Source organism: Myotis myotis, unplaced genomic scaffold (genome assembly GCF_014108235.1).
Source record: "Myotis myotis isolate mMyoMyo1 unplaced genomic scaffold, mMyoMyo1.p scaffold_m19_p_8, whole genome shotgun sequence".
NCBI lineage: Eukaryota > Metazoa > Chordata > Mammalia > Chiroptera > Vespertilionidae > Myotis > Myotis myotis.
The window spans coordinates 15,970,779-15,991,100 of record NW_023416390.1 but is presented as its reverse complement, the minus strand read 5'-3'; the positions used below and the strand labels follow the sequence as shown (position 1 = coordinate 15,991,100).

Genomic DNA, 20,322 nt, shown 5'->3' with positions numbered 1-20,322 from the left:
TGCAAGAATTGAAAAACAAAAGGCTGGAGGACTAGACAATACAAGTAATTTGAAGGACAAGAGCTACATAAAGCAACTTTAGTGTTGAGATTCACGTTACTCTATTGCCATCTTCTGGTTGCATTATAAAGTGCATTGTATACATGTCAATCTGGTTGTGAAGATAGTCAAGACATATTTTCATGGAATTAGTATCACAGAATGTGGACCCTAGAGGTTACCACAGACAGCGCAACCTTAGACTGAGACCATATGGGGAAGCAAAAGACCCAGAATAGACAACACTATACCGGCATACCTCACTTATTGTGCTTTGCTTTATTGTGCTTCACAGGTATTGTGGGGTGTGTGTGTGTGTGTGTGTGTGTGTGTGTGTGTGTGTGTGTGTGTGTGTGTGTTTAATACTTTATTGTTTAAAGTATTACATGTAGTATTACATATGTCTCCTTTATTTTCCCATTGGCCACTCCCACCCCCCAGCACATGCAAGGGCATGCTTTGTGTTTTGTTTTTTACAAATTGAAGGTTTGTGGGAACTCTGCCTCAAGCAAATTTATTGGTGCTGTTTTTCCCACAGCATTTGCTCATTTCATGTCTCTGTGTCACATTTTGGTAATTCTCACAATAGTTCAAATCTTTTCATTAGTATTACATTTGTTATGGTGATCTGTGATCAGCGTCTTTGATGTCACTATTGTAATTTTTTCAGGGTCCCTGAACCATGCCCACATAAGATGACAAACTTAATATATGTCACGTGTGTTTTGACTGATCCACCAACCAGCCAGTCTCCCTCTCCTAGGGTTTCCCTATTTTGTGAGAACAACAATATTGAAATTAGATCAATTAATAACCTTACAGTGGCCTCTAAGTGTTCAAGTGAAAGAGTTGATTAATGCGGCAGACTTCATTATTGTCTTATTTTTTTAAATTTCCACAGCCAGCCCTAGCTGGTCTGGCTCAGTGGATAGAGCATCAGCCTGCAGACTAAAGGCTCCTGGGTTTAATTCCGGTCAAGGACAAGCACCTCGGTTGGTTTGCAGGCTCCTCCCCAGCCTGGGCCCTGGTTAGGGTATGTGCAGGAGGCAACCAATCAATGTGTTTTTCTCACATCGATATTTCTCTCTGTCTTTCCCTCTCTCTTCCACTCTTTGTAAAAATCAATGGAAAAATATCCTTGAGTGAGGATTTAAAAAAAAAATGTTTTTTCCACAGCCAACTCAACCTTCAGCAACCACCCCCTGATCATTCAGTAGCCATCAACCTCGAGGCAAGACCTTCCACCAGCAAAAAGATGGTAATTTCTGAAGGCACAGATGATGGTTAGCATTCTTTAGCAATAAAGCATTTTTAATTAAGGTATTTAAGTTGTTTTTAGTCCTGATGCTATTGCACACATAGTAGACTACAATATAGTGTAAACATAGCTTTTATGTGCGCTAGGAAACAAGAAACTTGTGTGACTTGCTTTATTACAATATTCACCTTACTGAGGCTCTCTGCAACTAAATCTGCAATATCTCGGTGCTATGCCTGTATTGAAGGAGCAGAACAAATTGGAGGTCTGGAACTATCCAACTTCTAGACTTATTATATAAAGCTACAGTAATCAAAATAGTATTGGCAAAAGAATAGACAATTAGACCATCTGAACAGAATGGAGAACTCAGAAACAGACTTATAACTCTATAGTAAACTGATCTTTAGGAGCCAATGCAGTGCAAAGGAGAAAAGATAGTCTTTCAACAAATGCTAGTGGAATACCTAAAGATCCACATGCTAATAAATGAATCTAGACACAGACACTACATCCTTCATAAAAATTAACTCAAACTGGATCATAGACCTACATGTGAAATGCAAAAGTGCTAACCTCTGAGAAGATAACATGGGAGAAAAATCTAGGTGACTTTGGGTATGGTGATGACATTTCAGATGTAACACCAAAGGCATGAATCATGAAGAAAATCATTCATCAGGTGGACTTAATTAAAGTTTAAAACTTCTGTTTTGCAAAAGACACTGTCAATAGAATGGGAGAGAATATTTGCAAAAGGCATACCTGATAGAGGGCCATTATTCAAAAATATATAAATAACTCTTCAAAATCAACAATAAGAAAACAAACCACTTAAAAATGGGCCAAAGATCTAAACACACTAACCACAGAAGAAAGCAGATCACAAATTACCTTATGAAGAGATGCTCAGCAGTAGAGATGATCGCAAATTAACATATGAAGAGACGTCACTAGGAATTGCAAATTTTTTTAATAATTGAGATACCACTACAAATCAATTAGAATGATCAAAATCTAAAACACTGACAACACCAAATGTTAGCAAGGATATGGGGCAACAGAAACTCCCATTCACTGCTAGTGGGGTGCAAAATAATACAGGCATTTTAAAAGACAGTTCGATAATTTTTTACAAAACTAAACATGCCATTACCAGACAGCCCAGCAATCACATTCCTTGATATTTACCCAATGGAGCTGAAAAAAAACACAAACCCCAGCACATTAACATTTGCAGCAGTTTTATTCATAATTTCCAAAACATGGAAGCAACCAAGATGCCCTTCAGTAAGTGAATGGATAAATAAACTGTGGTATATTCAGACAATGAAATACTATTTGACACCAAAAAGAAATGAGCTATCAAGTCATGAAAAAAACATCGAGGATCCTTGAATGCATATTGCTAAGTGAATGAAGCCAATGTGAAATGACAACATATTGTAAGATTCCAACTATATGACATTCTGGAAAAGGCAAAACCATGGAGACAATAAAAATATTAATGATTGCCCTGGCTGGTGTTGCTCAGTGGTTGAGAGTCGACCTATGAACCAGGAGGTCAGGGTTTGATTCCCGGTCAGGGCACATACCCCGGTTGCGGGCTCGCATGTAGGACATGCAGGAGGCAACAAATCAATGATTCTCTCTCTCCCTTCCCCTTCCTCTCTAAAATCAATAAAAATATATTTTTTAAAAAAATATATATTAATGATTGCCAGGAGTAGGGTAGTGAGGTGAAGACATAAATAGGCAGAGCACAGAGGATTTTTAGGGAAGTGAAAATACACTGTATGACCCAATAATGATGGATAAATGTTATTACACATTTGTCCAAACCCATAGTGTGTACAACACAAGACTGAATCCTAATATGCACTATGGACTTTGGGTTACAATGATGTGTCAGTGTAAGTTCATTAGCTGTAACACGTGTACCACTTTGCTGCAGGATATTGATAGTGGGGGACACTGTGGGGGGGGGGCAAATAGAAAGTCTGTGGAAGCTCTCTGTACTTTCTCCTCAATTTTTCCATGAGCCTACAACTGCTCTAAAAAATAAAGTCCATTTTATTGATTTTTTTAAAGGTCCATTTTTAAATTCCTTAAACACACACACACACACACACACACACACACACACACACACACACACACACAACTTCATACAGGCCTTTGACAATAGCCCAGCTACCAACCCATTTTTGCAAACAAAAATATTGCTTTTCCAATTCAAAGTGAGTTCCTCACTTTTAGGAAATGTATTTTTTCTGGGGACTTTCTGAAATCTGCTGCCAGTGGACACCCTTCCCATCCTTCATGCTTCTTTTCACTTTTTCTCCAGGAGGTTCTGCCTGATTTTAACTCTACTCACACCACTCCCTACTCTATATTTGCAAACAAAGGAGAAAGCTTTTAGGCTCCAGGGGGAGTTTCCTTACTTTCAGGAAGCATATTTTTGTGGCTTTTGCTCCAAAGCATCCTGCACTTGGTGGCTGTAAGCAAGGGCTATGTCTTTTGCATTTCAGGTTAAGCCTCCCATTTAGATACATATTTCTGTAAGCCATTTCTTAGATCATCACTTCTGAGCCCTCTCCCACTCTATGCACAACTTTCCACTTCCTGTTTTGAGGTTTCCATCAGGTTGCAGATGCTTCATGTAGATTTTATATTTATGATAAAGTCGTAAAAGATTCCCATTTTCTCATTTAGCAGAAAATGTGTTTGTGAGTAGTTGCTCTCTCTGTTGCTTTTGTTTAATTTTCACGAAGAGAAAGAAAGAAGCTGACTTATGCAGCCAGGTGCACAGCAAATGTCTCTCTATGGAAATTTGTTATACTTCTTTAATATGTGTATGTACTTTATAATGGAAAGAGCAATGAATGCTGTGTCCTGGCCAGTTCCCTGCCCCTCATGACAGGGGCATCCATGCCCCAGCTTTGATAGCTCTCCGCCCCTGCCTCCAGTGGCAGCCCAAATCCAATACCAAGTCGATGTTGCTCTATAAAGACCTGGCACCCTTGTCTCAATTTGAACAACTTGGAAGGGTTGTGCCACTCCTGTGGGACTGGCTAAGGCCTTGGTTGTAACTGCATTACTGTTTAACTCCTGCCTCTGTCCAACCCAATTTTCTTCCCTACTCACTGGTACTGATTCTAAAAGCATTCCCAAAAAACTTCCTACAAGCAAATGTCCATCTCAAAGTCATTTCTCAGTTATTCAACCTAAGTATGTTGGTTCCATGTGTGGACTGAAGAAGTAGATTCTAAATGAGATTTTGGAACTGGGTCACCACCATCTGACAATGAGGATCCCATCCCTGGAGGCAGGAGGAGCATAAATATCCCCAGGCAGGCCTACCAGTGCAACTGTTTAAAATGTCATGGGTGATAGCTAGGATGAATATTGATCCAAGGGAGTGTCCTGGAAGGGACAAAATCTGAGGCATTTGAGAAATTCAGGGAAAGTGTAAATATTAACACACTGTTTGCGGGTAGTTTTTATCGCGCGCTAACAGGTGGTGCGGGCCATTTTTGCTAATTTTTTGCACAAATGGCAATGTTCAGTAAAATTACAATAACTTTAGTTTATGTATTTATATGTTACCCGCATTCTACCGCTAGTCTATAAAAAACGTATTAATATGTGTCCCGCGCTATACTACCAGTCAACATAAAACGTATAAATACGTTTCCTGCATACAATGTGTTAAGTCTATAAACTTAAATGGCTCCGGGGAATGTATTCATTTGCTAGGGCTGTTTAACAAAGTACCACAAACAATAGAATTTTACCATCTCAGTTCTGGAGGCTGGAAATCCAAGATCAAAGTGTCAGCAGGACTGATTACTGCTGATGTTTGTAAAAGAGAACTTGCCCCATGCCTAGCTTCTGGTTTGTTAGCCATCTTTGGTGCCCCTTGGCTTATAGAAGTGAGTACTTACTACAGACGCCTCTGAAACTGCCCCCGTCCTTCCCCAGCCAAGATAGTGAAGCAAAAACTATACACATACCAGAGCAATGATTTGTGGCACCTTTAAAGGGGGCAGGAGTGTTGGTCCAAGTCCTATTTCCATTAATTCAGCAGCCTGACCCCTACAGAAGTTAGATAGATGCTAGAGAACAAGAGTGGACAAACTTGGGACAAAAATAGCACCTATTGCAGTGACCTCAGTACATGGTACACAGCCAATGATTTGGCAAATACATCATTTTCCATCCCTACCAAGAAGGACGATCAGCAACAGTTTCCATTCTGTTAGAGCAGAAGTACGCATGTATGGCCCTATCCCAAGGCGATGACAAGTCTCTCCTTCTCTATCATAAGAGATCTGAAGGGACCCAGGGGATTTGGGTATTTCCAGGCATCACTTCATTCCACTATGAAAATGACATCATGTTAATCAGTCCGATGAGCAAGAAATGGAAATAAAACACCTGTGTCCCAGAGGGTGGGAGATAAACCCTCCAAACCGACAGTGTATTCCACACCTGGGAATAACACTTGACCCAACATATACCAGTGGCTAAAAAGCTGCCAACTCAGAGAGAGGCTGGAGCAAAAGGCACTGCAGCAGGTCCAGGCTGCGGTGCCAAGAGCTCTACGCCTTGGGCTACGTGATTTAGCAGACCCAGTGTTCTCAGAGGTTTTGCTGCAGGGGATGTCACGTGGCCTTGATGGCAAGCCCAGTGGAGAACTGCACCGAGTCCTCCTGGAAGTGTAAATCCGAAGGAATCCCTCCACACACCTGCTTCAACAAATCTCTGTCTCAAAGTCCACATCTTCAGATAATCTGATCTCTAGAAGAGTCTAAGTATCTCCATCTAAAGTGATTCCTTGAATTGCTTACACCTAGACAATATTCTGGAAAGATATATGTGTTCCTGGAATGAGAGCATCACCCCACAGTCAGACCTAGGTTCAAAGTCTGCAGTCACGTTGCCATACTGGGTGCCTATACGATTGAATGAAAAAGTTGGCCTTCTATAAACCTGACTCAACAGTCTCCCGTTCATCACTCTTTCCCCACCTGCCCTCCCTCCGTACTCTATACTTTATATCTTCCAGTCCTGTATTAACTCACTGGCAAGTTTATAACACAAGAGAATAATTTCCTTCCTGTAACTGCTGTTTAAATAATGGCCCATGTTATTTAAAAGGGTAGAGTGAACCAATTCCTTGAACCAATCTCACAGACTTAGAATCGAGCACCAGAGAAAAACTTAACAGTTCAGAGTAGAAGGGGCAAGAAATGACAGACTTTTCCAAGAACTGTTTCATGACTATTTCACCACTATAACGCGACCATTTTCCAACCAGCTAATGAGTCATATCTTCCATTGATATTCAGGTAGAATGTTACTCCTCCATCCATAGCATCAAGCTGTAGTCGGCATGTTTGTGTTCTCCCAACCTCCACAATATTCTTATGTTGAAGACTTAAAGCCCAATGTGATGGATGGTATTTGGAGGTAGGGCCTTGGGGAGGTACTTATGTCATGAGCCCTCATAAATGGGATTAGTGCCTTCATAAAGGTGGCTCCAGAGAGCTCTCTTGGCCTTTCCATCATGTGAGGATACAACGAGAAGTCTGCAACCCGGAGAGAGCGCTCACCTGACCATGCTGGCCCTCTGATCTTGGGCTTTATATCTGCAAAACTGTGAGGAATATATTTACATTGTTTATAAGCTGCCCAGCCCCTGATATTTTGTTCTAGCAGCCTGAACAGACTAAGACAGTTGGAAAACTCTGTCAATTCCACCTCCAAAAAATACATATTGAGAATCTGCTCACTTCCTTCCATCTCCACTACCACATCTATTCCTAGGCAACAATCAGATCTCACTTAGAAGAGCACAGTAACCTCTTAACTGGGCTCCATAGACCCACTCACCAATCCACAAATGTAAGTAATCCATCCACCGCCCTGCTTCAAACCCCTCTGTGGCTTTTTTTAAATTGTCCTAAAACGAAATCCTACCTCCTTACCCTGGGCTCCAATGGCCTGGTCCCACACTGCAATACCCTCCCCCCATTTCTCACTACTCTCCCACTCACTCTCTACATTACATTCCAATCACCCCAAACTTTCAGGTTGTTCTCCCACCAGGCTTTCCCTCTGACTTTGCACCTGCTCTTCTCTCTACCTTCCAGGTAGAGATGATCCACAAAATGAAAAGCCATCAGCTACTCCAGGTTGAAGTCTGATATAGTAAATACAGAAACAGAAACAGTATATATGTTGAGAATCCACTCCTCAAAACCAACGGTGTGTGTACAAAAGGAAAATGGGGGCAGAGAAATGTAAATACCTTTATAACTGTGCCTTTTACATCTATGTCTCTCCCCAGACAGTGAGCTCTGTGGGCAGGGAGCAGGTCATGATCACCTTTGAAGCTGTGGAATTCAATAAATGTGTACTTACACATGTTCCTAACTGACTGAGTCAACCTAAAAGGAGAATAAGGTAAACACAGAAAATTCATTCAACAAATCAAAAATTTTAAATGAGAATACGGAAAATCACATCTATTGGGAGGATTTTACTAGGTGGAGATGGCATATATGCTGTCAGGGCTGTATGGTCACCAACCCTTTCTTCTTCCTCCTAAGTACAAAGACAGACAATATTTTTTAGCCTCCTCAATCTGGACGGAGCTCAGTGAGGCCACATGGGGTCATGTGACTAGTCATAACCCATGGAACATTAGTCAAAAGAATATAGGTTACTTCCAGGCCTGGCCCTAAAGTCAAGTCTCCCTTTAGATTTTCTGCTCACTCTCTCTTCCATTTTCTTGACAACCCTGGAGGCCACAAGTCAAAGATAGAGTTGTACCCCTTTACCTATGGGGAATACAACCCAAGATCCCTAGTGAATGCCTGAAAACACAGACAATACCAAACCCTGAACTTAAAGGAAGCACTTTACAATTTCTCTTTGGCATATCTGAATTGCTAGCATCACTACTCTTGTGCTCTGGGCCACTATGAAGTAAAATAAGGGTTACTTGAACACAAGCACTGAGATCATGTGACAGTCAAGCTAATGCGAAATCACTACGAAGTGACTAACAGGAAGATGGCATATTCGGCATGGATACGCTAGACAAAGGAATAATTCACATCCCACGTGGGCTCGGCCCTCAAATGGTCCTGCGCCCATCATCGGATTTGTGATGTCAGCTATGCCTCTGGAATAGTTTTGAGTCAGCTCCAAGTAGACTTTTATGTAAAGGTCACGAAAGCACTCAAGAGGACAAAGAGCTGGGGTTTTTGTCTTGTGGTATGAGTTGTTTCGTGCTTGCTTGCAAATACGTGTTTAACAAATGTATGTCTAAGTGGTAGAATTTGGCCAGAGACTTGCTTGTATTATAACCTGCCATCAAAGTGTGTGGAAATGGAGAACCTTCGCCCCTCCTGAACTTTTCCACAGTTACTTGCTATATGAGAAAAAGAACCTTAAGGGTTGTACATGGCCAAATAGGTTAAAATTCATTCACTACGTTTCCTTTGAATAGAGTGCCTATTCAAAATAAAGCACAAGCAATTATTCCAAGTTTCATAAATCCTAATATAAGAGACCATGTTTGAATCTCCAAACAATGCTAATTTTAGAGGGAGAGCCAATCTTTGCTGCTATTGTATTTTTAAGGGACTTTAATTGTCAGCAACTTAAGTATATTATTTATAAACAAAGTTCTTCTGTGATCAAACTGTGATCAAATTGTCCTCTGTAGTAGGAAGAGAGTTCAAAAATACTAGAAGAGGAGAAAAAAACTTTTATTTTTTTCCCCCCACTGGAATTCAACTATTCACCTCTGGGGATATTTTTAGTACAGCTCTAATTTTGCAATAGTGCACCAGGACAAAGGTAATCTCTAAAGCAAGGTTATACATCTTCAGAGCAGATCAAGGAATCCAGATATCTTATTTGAGTGAACCTTTAAATGAAATTACCTTCAAACTTACGGCTTAATTTATAGATCATGAAGTTACTTTGGTAAATATCCCAGAAGGCAAATACCTTTAAATTGAGAAAGCAAGACATTATTGCTCAACGCTTTGCCTCCTAGGAAGGTAACCTTGTGCTAGAATTTCCATTGGCAGCAAAGGAGACATACTATAGCATAGATAACCTGTATTTCAACAAGAAGAGCTGGGTGAAAATTCATAATGCAAACATGTTTTAGTGTCTATCTCCCTCTGGGTAATTAAAAAAAAAGAAAGAAAAAGCCACTATCACCTTCTGGGTAATCAAAGTAAATCCCTTGGATTCTTTCAACTAGGCCTAGTAGCTGGAGCAACATTCATCCTTAGTCTGTAGATGCCACGTAGCCTGTAGCTGGGACAAGCCAGCCTATAGACCTCAGGCAACCAGCCAGGCCCCGAGGGCTGGCACAGCATTGCATGGCTGGCAGACAGGTTGCCTCTGCTAGATTCTGCACACTTTGTTCCTGTTGCTCCCCCATGAGCCCTGGTAATGTAATCTGCCCTGGGATGCCACTTGCATCACAGCAGCAAGCTCTCAGCACTTGTTCTTTATCTACCCTTCTCGTTCTGTGCCAGTGATGGGCACCAAAGCCCTTTGCATTTTCTTCCCTTCCTCCTCAACTTCACAACCCTAAAGCCCCTGCAGCCAGGAAGGCCTGGGCTTTGATTTTCACAGGGGTGAGCTGTTTGCTCACGAGTGTTCCCCCTGAGATAGGAAGTCTTCCTCACCCACTCAACATGCCCAAACCCCAGCCCCAACCCAGGCCCTATGTTCTGAAAATTCCCTTTTGAAAGAGAGGCAGTTGAATGGTAGGAGGATTTGGCTACCCAAAATGTAACTGATCCAGAAGGAAGGCTCAGGGTCTGTGGGTTTCCCTGGCAACTTGGGAAGAGTATGGCCGCTCCTAAGAAGTAAGCCAGGTAAAACAGTAACGATGTTACTATGTGCTTCGTTCCTATGGCTGCAGACTGAATGCTTTGCATATTTTGCCTTCCTTTAGTCTCACAACCCTGGGAGGTTGATACTATTAATATCTCTATTTTACAGATAAGAAAACAGAGACTTAGAGACATTCATTACCTCAAGCAGAGGTTTCCAACCTTCATCTTGGTCAGTGGAAGGCTATAGCCCATGTGCTTTCTGCTATTCCATGAAAATAAAGTGAGAAAAGAAGCAAATCAAGTAAGCCACTCACAGTGTCAGCTCCCTACTCTGGACTGTTGGCTTACTCCTACATTTATCGTGGAGTTTTATATTTTAAATCATCTCATAGTCTTATTTTCACAACTGTATTTCAAAGTCTTTGAAAGCAGGGCTTTTATCTTGTACAGCATCTGTCCTTAATATCAGGAGGAACTCAACAAGTATTTACTGAGTCTATAATAATAAAAGCATAGTATGCTAATGAGACCAGATGTCCTTCCGGACAAAGCTGGGGCTGCGAGGGCCGAGGCAGCCGCTGCAATTTACTCGGGCCAAGGCAAGCCGCAGTGGCTGCGAGGGCCGAGCCCCTTACACAAATTTTGTGCATCGGGCCTCTAGTAAGAGAATAAATGGGGACTTTTAGCTCCTTACACATCAAACCTAAATTCCCTGGTGTGATATTCAATAATAATAAACATACTGGCCAACAATCCTATATAATAAAACCCTAATATGCAAATTGAACGGCAGAACAACCGGTAGCTATGACGCGCACTAACCACCAGGGGGCAGACGCTCAACGCAGGAGCTGCCCCCTGGTGGTCAGTGCACTCCCACAGAGGGAGCACCGCTCAGCCAGAAGCCAGGCTCACGGCTGGCGAGTGCAGCGGTGGTGGTGGGAGCCCCTCCCGCCTCTGAGACAGGCAGGTGGTAAGGAGTTAGGGCTCCCAGACTGTGAGAGGGATGTTTGACTGCCGACTTAAGCCTCGGGGGTCCCAAACTATGAGAGGGTGCAGGCCGGGCTGAGGGACTCCGTCCCCCCCCCCCCCACACACACACACACACACCCCTACAGTGCACAAATCTCATGCACTGGGCCTCTAGTAACTGAATAATGACAGTGCAGCAAACCTCTGTGCCATGCCCTTTATAAGCACCAGCCCACTTAATCCCAACAATGGCAACTGATAGATAGTAGGGAGCAGACAGGAGTCAAACCCAGGTAATTTCATGTATAAATCTGAATTCCTGATGGTGAACCTGAGTTCCTACTTCTTCCCAGCACATATCCTTCAGTTAGACTGGTTTCTTTACCTTCCTTCCTCCCTCCCTTCCTTCCTTCCTTCCTTCCTTCCTTCCTTCCTTCCTTCCTTCCTTCCTTCCTTCCTCCCTTCCTTCCTTCCCTCCTTCCTCTCTATAACCCTTTCATAATTTTGTTCCACCCTCCTCTAGTGTCCTTATCTTTCTTTCCCTTCTGTCAACACCTAAAGTTAGCATGTACTAACTGGAACATTCCCAATTACTCTGGTCCCTAACTGACACTTCAGTTAATAAAAGCACGCCCTGTAGAACTCCCAGGTAAAAGCTGCCAGAAAGATATAAATGGCTCAAAGCGTTCATGAAACACTGGGTGAGTTGCCTAAATTATCTGCGTAGTTTGCTACACCTTTCATTTCATTTTAGCTCACTCTGCATTCAGAAGCATATTTGTTCTTATTTCACAAATTGACACACAGTAACTCTACAGTGAAGCAACCTGGTGGGTACTATTTTAACCAAATTAAGGGCTTAAAATTAAGGAGGTTCAAATGAACCTCACCAAGAGCGGGACAAACTAACCTCAGGAACATTCTAATGCATTGTACTGAGGGGGATGCCATGCTACTTATGCACCAATTCTGCATGAGGAAACCCCAAGACAACCAAACATTTCTTCAAAATACCTGGCATTTGCCCTAACCGGTTTGGCTCAGTGGATAGAGTGTCGGCCTGCAGACTGAAAGGTCCCACGTTCGATTCCGGTCAGGGGCATGTACCTTGGTTGTGGGCACATCCCCAGTGGGAGGTGTGCAGGGGGCAGCTGATTGATGTTTCTCTCTCATCGGTGTTTCTAACTCTCTATCCCTCTCCCTTCCTCTCTGTAAAATCAATAAAATATATTTTTTTAAAAAAATACCTGGCGTTTACTCTTCCAAAAATGTCAGTGACATGAATGAAAAAGAAAATCGGAGGAACCATGCCAGAGTTGCACTTGTCAAGAGTTCAGAAATAGCCAGAGTAGAGAGCTGTCTCTGGGCCCAGCTCTGGGTTGAAGATGCCGGCCCTGCACATTGAAGATTTGCCAGAAAAGGAAAAGCTGAAGATGGAAGTCGAGCAACTTTGCAAACAAGTGAAGTTTCAGAGACAACAGGTGTCTAAATGTTCTGAAGAAATAAAAACTGCATTGAAGAATGTTCTGGAGAGGACCCTCTGGTGAAAGGCATTCCAGAAGACAAGAATCCCTTTAAAGAAAAAGGCAGCTGCATTATTTCATAAGTAACTCTGGGGAGAAACTTTATCCTCAGTGGCAGAACTAGCTTATTTTAGTTTTCCGAAATAAAACTGACATGCCTTTTAAAGAAGGAAAAACTAAATTAAAAGCGAACTTTCTCAAGTACTTACATAGATATGGTTTTGTATAAAAGCTATGTGCTTCTCATCTTTGCTTACTCCCCACCCTCTTGATGAGGGCAGAGAGTATCAAATGTACAATTATGGAAATAAGGACATTACTTGCGCATGACTCACCTCTTTCAGTATATTGCTTGATGCCTCAAATAAAGTGTTATCACTGGGGAAAAAAAAAAGAAATAGCCAGAGTAAAACCAATGAATCACCCAAGTAGTAATCAGTATAAGTTTATTGCACACACACCAAAATGACCGTTCTCAGAACTGGACGCACTCACATCATAACATGGAACGAGATTCAGGGAAATACTGTTATAAAGCAGCTTACATGGTGAGGAAATGGTGACTGTTTCTTCTTCACAGTTATAATATCAGCATTTTCAAAAATGATAGGGAATTGGTCGGTGGTTACTTCACATCAACCTTGGGAAATAGTTCACGTTTTGCATCTGATTTTCAAGTTAGTTTAAGCTTTGTTAGATTAAATTAAGCTTCACATGACTAAACTGGTTTTGTCTTCCTAGGGACTTTTCAAGGCTGGTCTCTGTTTTTTATTTTAACTGAATTCATTATAACAAAAGGGTATCGTTGGGACATTTGTCAAAATAGGAATACGAGCTGTAGATTACTTAAGAATATTGTATCAGGGTTAAATACCTACACATGATAACTGTGCTATGGTTATTAAGAGAACTCCTTTGTTGCTGGGAACATACACTAGGGGTGAAGGGGTATGATGTATCCAACTTATTCTCAAATGATACCGAAAAAAATACATACATGTGGCAATTGGGGCAAAATCTTAAAAGATTAGGCCCATGCAAAAGCAGACCTGAGCTGGCCACTGGAACAAGTTCAAGGCAATTGTTGCCCTCAGGAACTATAAGGGCCGTATTAGTCTAGGTGTTAAGTGCTCCGAAGAGATAGTAACCACCTTGTGGGGCCATGATACCTCCCCTCCATAGATGCTGGGTGGCAAGGCTCCTGGAGATCAAGATTCACACACCCCATGCCATCCCTGGCAAGGTGACAGGCCATTGCATCTCTGTGCTGGTGCACCTCATTCCTACCCCCACAGGCACGTTGGTCATCATCTGGGCCCCTTGGCCCAATAAGCTGGCGAGGATGGCTGGTATGAAGGAAGCTGCACTGCCACCTTGGGCAACTTTGCCAAGGCTGCCTTTGATGCCATTTCCAAGATCTGCATCTATGTCACTCACACACCTCTATAGAGACCAAGTTTCCATGTCAGGAATTCACTGACCTTCTAGTTAAGCTCCATGGGAGCGTCTCCATGCAGAGGACCCGGGCTCCAGCGTTGGCCACCACGTGTTTTTATACAAGAAAAATAAACTGAATGCATTAGGCCTGCAAAAAAAAAAAAAAAATCACCTGTGAGACATGTTTACTATACAGAATTCTGGACCTCATCATCAGTTATTCTCATTCAACAAGAGCAGATGCTGTAGGGATTCTCAGATCACACAGAGGCACAAAGAAGTAGTATTTTATTATCCCCATTGGTCCCAAGAAGCCAGTAGATACCCTGGCGTACATTCCTAGTGGTGGAGCTATTAGGACCGCCAGCCAGCAGATCCAGAATTCTAGCAAGCCTGCCTGGGGGGCCGTGAGCAGCCCCTGTCAACCAATAATCACATGCTACTGTTTGAAATGAATCTTACTCTTTTTTTCACTTGTTTATATCCTGCATTTGGTTAGTTGTTAGTTCTTTTTTTTTAAATATATTTCTTTATTGGTTTCAGAGAGGAAGGGAAGAGAGAGAAATAGAAACATCAATGATGAGAGAGAATCATCCATCTGCTGCTTCCTGCACGCCCCGCCTGGGGACCAAGCCCGCAACCCCAGCATGTGCCCTTGGCGGGAATCGAACCTGGGACCCTTCAGTCCGCAGGCCGACGCTCTATCCGCTGAGCCAAGCCGGCCAGGGCTAGTTCTTAATTTCTAACACAAATTCCGTTTTTCGCTGGCACCCTTTCAGGCCCTTGATAATTGTCCTTCATTATTAAAATGGCCTGACAGTCTTTAAATCCACTCTGCAAACTTTTTAAAGTTCAGAGATGTGCTAGTATCAAAAAACCAACCCCATAAATGTCAGTTGCTCAAACTTTATTCAATGTAAATGTCGATTACCCAACAGTATTGGATAACTTGAGGAAGGAGAAAATGGCAAGACATGAATGCAAATCAAATACTATTGGAGAAAGGAACTAAAGAGGTTTATTTGCATATTGAGCATATTTTAAATCCCCCCCCCCCCGGAAGTGGTTACTAATTTTTGCCAGAAAAAAAAAAAATGATGAAGGCCCAATTCCTTTAAACTAGTTGTGCATAGTTGTCTGTGCGAGGAAAGCAATTTTCAATGTTGACAAAAACAAAACGCAACTTTTGTGGGTTTGTGTGTGGGTCTGGCTGCACGCGTGTCTCAAAGCGGTTCAAGAATTCTAAAAAGAACAACTGCTCAGAAGGAGTAAGAACGCTGAGGGGGGAAAAAGAAACCGTTTTTTGCTTTTAACGCCTGTTGCAACCTCGCAAACTCCGCCCACGGGGCCTGGGGATCCCGGCTGCAGCCTCCAGACGCGGAAGGAAGGAAGGACGCCGGGGACGCATAGGTCCCTGATCCCGGCGCGCTCAGTGGGACGGGCCGCGGACAGTCCTTCCCACCCCCAGCCCCACCCCGGGCCGCCAGCTCGCCGCGTCCTTCGCCCCAGTCATTCTTCGCTGTCCCAGCCATGGCCTCCCGCCTCCTCCGTGGGTCCCTGCGCTTATGGGGCGGCCGGTGCGCTCCGTGTCCGCCGCGGTCCGCGAGGTGAGTGCCCGCCGGCCCGCCGTCTGGGCCGGGAGGCTGCGGGGTCTGGGCGGCGACACCCACCTTCCTGGGGACTAGGAACCGGGCGGCTCGAGCGAGGGTGGCAGCCACGGTGCGGGGCTGGGCCGGGCCGGGCGTGGGGACGGGAGAGGGTGGCACTCACTTGAGCGTGGGAAAGCCGAAAGGGGGGTTCGCCCACCCCCACTCTCCCGCTCCATCCCGGCGGCTCAGGTTCCGCGGTGGGCAGCGCACGCAGGGTCCTGGGGTGCCCCCTTGCCCCGCACACCCTGGCGCTGAACTTGGGCTGCGACCTTTGGCTTCAGAACCGCGGCTGCAGCGGCGGCCCACGGTGAGCCCGGGCGGGACTCGCACTCGCAGGGCCGGGGAGAGCGCTGGCGCTGGCCTGGGCCTGGTCTGGACCAGGCTCTCCGGGAAGACTTCCTGGCCACGGCCCCACAGACAAGGATATCAAGGATATCGGCCTGAGATGACTAGCAAATGCTTTCATTCACTCACGAGACGCAGAGGATCAGTGGAGACTAAGTAGCTTTGTGACTCTTAAGGTCGTGTTTATAAGATCGGAAGCTTCCGATGCTGCCTGACACGTAGAACCCATTCATCGGATAAACTGGATTCCCTGAGGATGCCTTGTTAAGGAGGCTATTAGGACAGATAAATTAGGGAAACACGGGTCAATGGTTTCAGTGCAGGTTCCTTGGTCTTTAAGAAATGGACGTTCCAACTAACTTGCTCTGCATATTCTCTCTGGCACTTCTTTCACTTTCCTGTGCCCTGGTGTATCTTACTCAGAAATTAACGCCCCCCCCTCAAAAAATATATATATATATATTCCAAAAGTTTCCTTAGCATAGCATGGGAAATAAAAATTTTAAGATCCAGGCAGACTTGAATGTAAATTCTGCTCTTTTACTTACTAATTATTTAAACAAATGATTCAGTGCCCTAAAGCAACAGTTCCTTCATCTCAGCACATTCCTCTTCCCGCCCACCCCCCCCCCACACACACACCCGGCCCCGCCCAGGAAAAATACCAAATAAGGAAAACCTATATGGCTCATTACAATTTTATTTCTACTTGCAAGAAATTGGAAGCAGTCATTTTTAATTATGGGATCAAGTATTTTTAGTCTATTTGATGCAATATGACAATGGTCTGCAAGGATCCTGCATATCCTGGCCCCGTTACCTCTGACTTCATCTATTGCTCTGGTCACTCTGCTCACTCCATCCACACTTAGCCTCCTTGACCTATCAAGAGCCCATCAAATATCATCTTGCTTCACCCTTTGCTCTAATTTTATTCTTGGTCAAACATCGTTTTATGCCCGCAATCTGCTTGGCTAAATCTAGCATCTTTAAGCATTTACTCAAATCTATTTTTCTAATTTACCCTCACTGCACTTTCACACTGAAACCTTTGTTTTTGCCTTGTCCAGACACACACACAGTCTGACCCTTGCTCTACTTTTCTTTTCCATAGCCCTTATTACCTTCTAATATCTATAATAATAAAAGCATAATATGCTAATTAGACCGGACAGCCGAACGACCTTCCGGACGTCATTCCAGACGTACTTCCGGATGAAGCTGCTGCGGCGGGAGCCAAGGCAGAGGTGGTTAGGAGTGATCAGGGAGGCAGGTGAGCAGTTAGGGACGGTCAGGCAGGCAGGCAAGTGGTTAGGGGCAATCAGGTAGGCATGCAGAGTGGTTAGGGGCGATCAGGCAGGCAGGTGAGTGGTTAGGGCAATCAGGCAGGCAGGCAGGCAAGCAGTTAGGAGCCAGCAGTCCTGGATTGCCAGAGGGATGTCCGACTGCCGGTTTAGGCCCGTTCCTGCAGGGATGGGGCCTAAACCGGCAGTCGGACATCCCCCGAGGGGTCCTGGATTGCGAGAGGGTGCAGGACAGGCTGAGAGACCCCGACCCTGTGCATGAATTTCATGCACCGGGCCTCTAGTATTATATAATTTGCTTCTCTCATTTATTGATCATTTACTATTATTCAGTCTCCCCTTCTAGAAAGTAAGCCTGAAGACAGGGATCTTTGTTTTACTCACTGTTGTATCCCACACATTTTTAAAATTTATCTTTATTGTTGAAAGTATTACAGATGTCCCCCCCCCTTTTTGTTTTTCTTTTTCCCATTGACCCCCCCCCCCCCCACACCTGCTCCTACCAGGCTTTCACCACACTATTGTCTATGTCCATGGGCTATGCATATATGCATATAAGTTCCCCAGTCAGAACATTTTTTATGAAGACAAAAGGCAGACCAAGTATAGAAATTGTAGTAGTAAATCTTCACAACTAAAGGTTGCCATTTAAAAGTCATCTCAGATTGCATTAACAAACTAAAGCACATGAAAGACAAACCTAAAACAAAATGACACAAAATGTGTGTTAAGTGTGTTAGTCAGCTCAGGCTGCTATAACAAAATACCATAGACTGGATCGCTTAAACAACAGAAATTTAGTTCTCAATTATTCTAGAGGCTGAATAGTCCAAGACCAACATGCTGGCCAATTCAAATATTAGGAAGGACTTTCTTTCTGGCTTGTAGATGGCTGCCTTCTCCCTATGTCGTCATATGGCCTTCCCTTGGGGCTTTTGTACAGAGAGAGATCTTTCTCCTCCTCTTACAAGGCCATCAATCCTCTTGGGTTAGGACCCCACCCTAATGACCTCTCTGAACTAAAATTACCTCCTCAAAGCCTAGCTCCAAATACAATCACATTGGGAGTCAGAGCTCCAACATATGAATTTGGGTGGGGACACAATTCAGTCTATAGCTTTAAGCAAAGATGCATAAAGTAGAACAAGATAATCCATTTGGGGAAGGAGGAAAATAAAAGATTCAAACAAGTTCATTGCCAATCAACAAGACTGTCTTTTCTGGACAGAGACTGAAAAAAGCAGCGTCCAGCTAAGGAAGAGAGAAACCCAAAACAGAAATTTGTGCAAAATAGGAAAATGTCCTTTGGCAATATTTGAATATATGATCAAATGGTTTTTAGATGGGAGCTTGAAAATGTAGAAAGTGATACGTCTATTTTCAAAATCTTTTTAAGAGTACTTTGCGGGGGAGGAGGGAATCTGAAGACCATTGAACTAAAGGAACTACATAGCATCTGATTTTAAGCTTAGTACAGGGGGAGGAGGGAGGGAAGGATCAGTTTCTGAAGACCTTGAGTAATTCCATAATAATCCTTATAAAGGTTGGTGGGCATTTTGACTTAGATTTACACCCAAATTGGCTCTCTAATGTAGCAGTAGCATCAACATCGTTTATATCTTATATACCTGCCATTTGAAATTATATGATTCTGGATAAAATATTAATTTGGAGAGAGTTGCATTATTGTAAACATTGTACATGACATGCAGACTTAACAGTATTATATTGTAATATTTGAATCTTATGTAATTTAATCTACATCGTTGACAACACTATTTTACCTTAACTCACATGTAGTTAGTTGTAGACATGATTTCCTCTTTATGAATTGGGAAGTGAAGAGATCATTAAAGAAGGGTAAATTACTTCTTAATCTCATCCAGGTAAGGTAGATCCTCTCAAAAGTGGTGATGCTCAAATTTGAGCAGGTTTGTCAAATTTCAGACTCTCCCTGTCTCTAAAGTGTCTCTGGAGGAAAAAAGATCAAGATTTTTCCATATTGTTTTATGACATTAATTTGGGTATGAAGGGTAGCAATTTACTTAATTTTCTTAATGTACATATATTCATTTTTTTTTTTTAAGATGTTCTCATTCCGGAGGGGAGCATCGTCTAGAAACTCCGTCTGCTAAAAAATTAACAGATATAGGAATTAGAAGAATCTTCTCTTCAGATCATGACATTTTCCGGGAAAGTGTAAGAAAGTTTTTTCAAGAAGAAGTGGTTCCTCATCACACAGAGTAAGTGGCACATTTTCTTTAATGCACCCTAGGAGTAAAGTAAGAACTGTTTCATAGAATGCTGTGTGTTGTTCTATAAAAAAAATATATCGTGTTTAGGGCTTTATAAACCTTTTTATTGTTTTCAGTATAGTGCTGTAAGGTTACAGAATTTTCAACCTAGTTCAAAGCTTTGTTAATGAAATTCAAAATATACAATTCTAAAATAAGAAGGGTTGTTGGTCAAAAGGTATGAATTTCTAGGTATAAAATAAGTCAGGGGGATGTGATGTACAGTGTGGTGACTATAGTCAATACCACTGTAATGCATATTTGAAAATTGATCTTAAAAGTCCTCATCACAAGAAAAAAAAAATTGTAACTATGCATGGAGACAAATGTAAACTGAACTTATTGTGGTGATCATTTTGCAATATATACAATGAATTATGTTGTACACCTGAACTAATATAATGTTATGTCAATTATATCTCAGTTTTTTTAAATGTGAAAATCTCAAATCAATCTAAGAATAATATTTTGGAAAACCGGTGAAGTGACAATAAAATATTAGTCCATTCCATAGTCTTTCTTTTTCTGCTTCATGAATGAATTAAAATGCGCAAAAGCTCAAAGGCCAGCATGCTGCAAATCTTAGTAGCCAACAGGCTACCTCAAAATATTTTTATTACTGGAT

General features: G+C 42.7%; 1 protein-coding gene, 1 long non-coding RNA gene and 1 pseudogene across 5 annotated transcripts in view; 2 read left to right on the top strand and 1 right to left on the bottom strand.

Annotated features, from left to right (window-relative positions):
* Positions 1 to 12,511: 12,511 nt before the first annotated feature.
* Positions 12,512 to 12,818, top strand: LOC118661432 (annotated as a pseudogene).
* A 136-nt stretch (positions 12,819 to 12,954) lies between these two features.
* Positions 12,955 to 16,213, bottom strand: LOC118661433. Its single transcript, XR_004969344.1, has 3 exons — positions 15,876 to 16,213; positions 14,150 to 14,253; positions 12,955 to 13,046 (listed from the first exon to the last, which is right to left on the bottom strand). It is a non-coding gene; the product is annotated as an uncharacterized LOC118661433 (long non-coding RNA).
* ACADL (acyl-CoA dehydrogenase long chain) overlaps positions 15,491 to 20,322 on the top strand; it is a 36,141-nt gene continuing 31,309 nt past the window's right edge. For 2 of the 4 annotated variants that reach the window (XM_036319545.1, XM_036319544.1), the window contains exons 1-2: positions 15,491 to 15,712; positions 19,491 to 19,646. In XM_036319545.1, the coding sequence (XP_036175438.1) occupies positions 15,636 to 15,712; positions 19,491 to 19,646 (233 nt within the window). In that variant the 5' untranslated portion in view covers positions 15,491 to 15,635. The remainder of the gene's footprint in view (positions 15,713 to 19,490; positions 19,647 to 20,322) is intronic. The other 2 variants (XR_004969343.1, XM_036319543.1) reach the window with 1 other exon arrangement.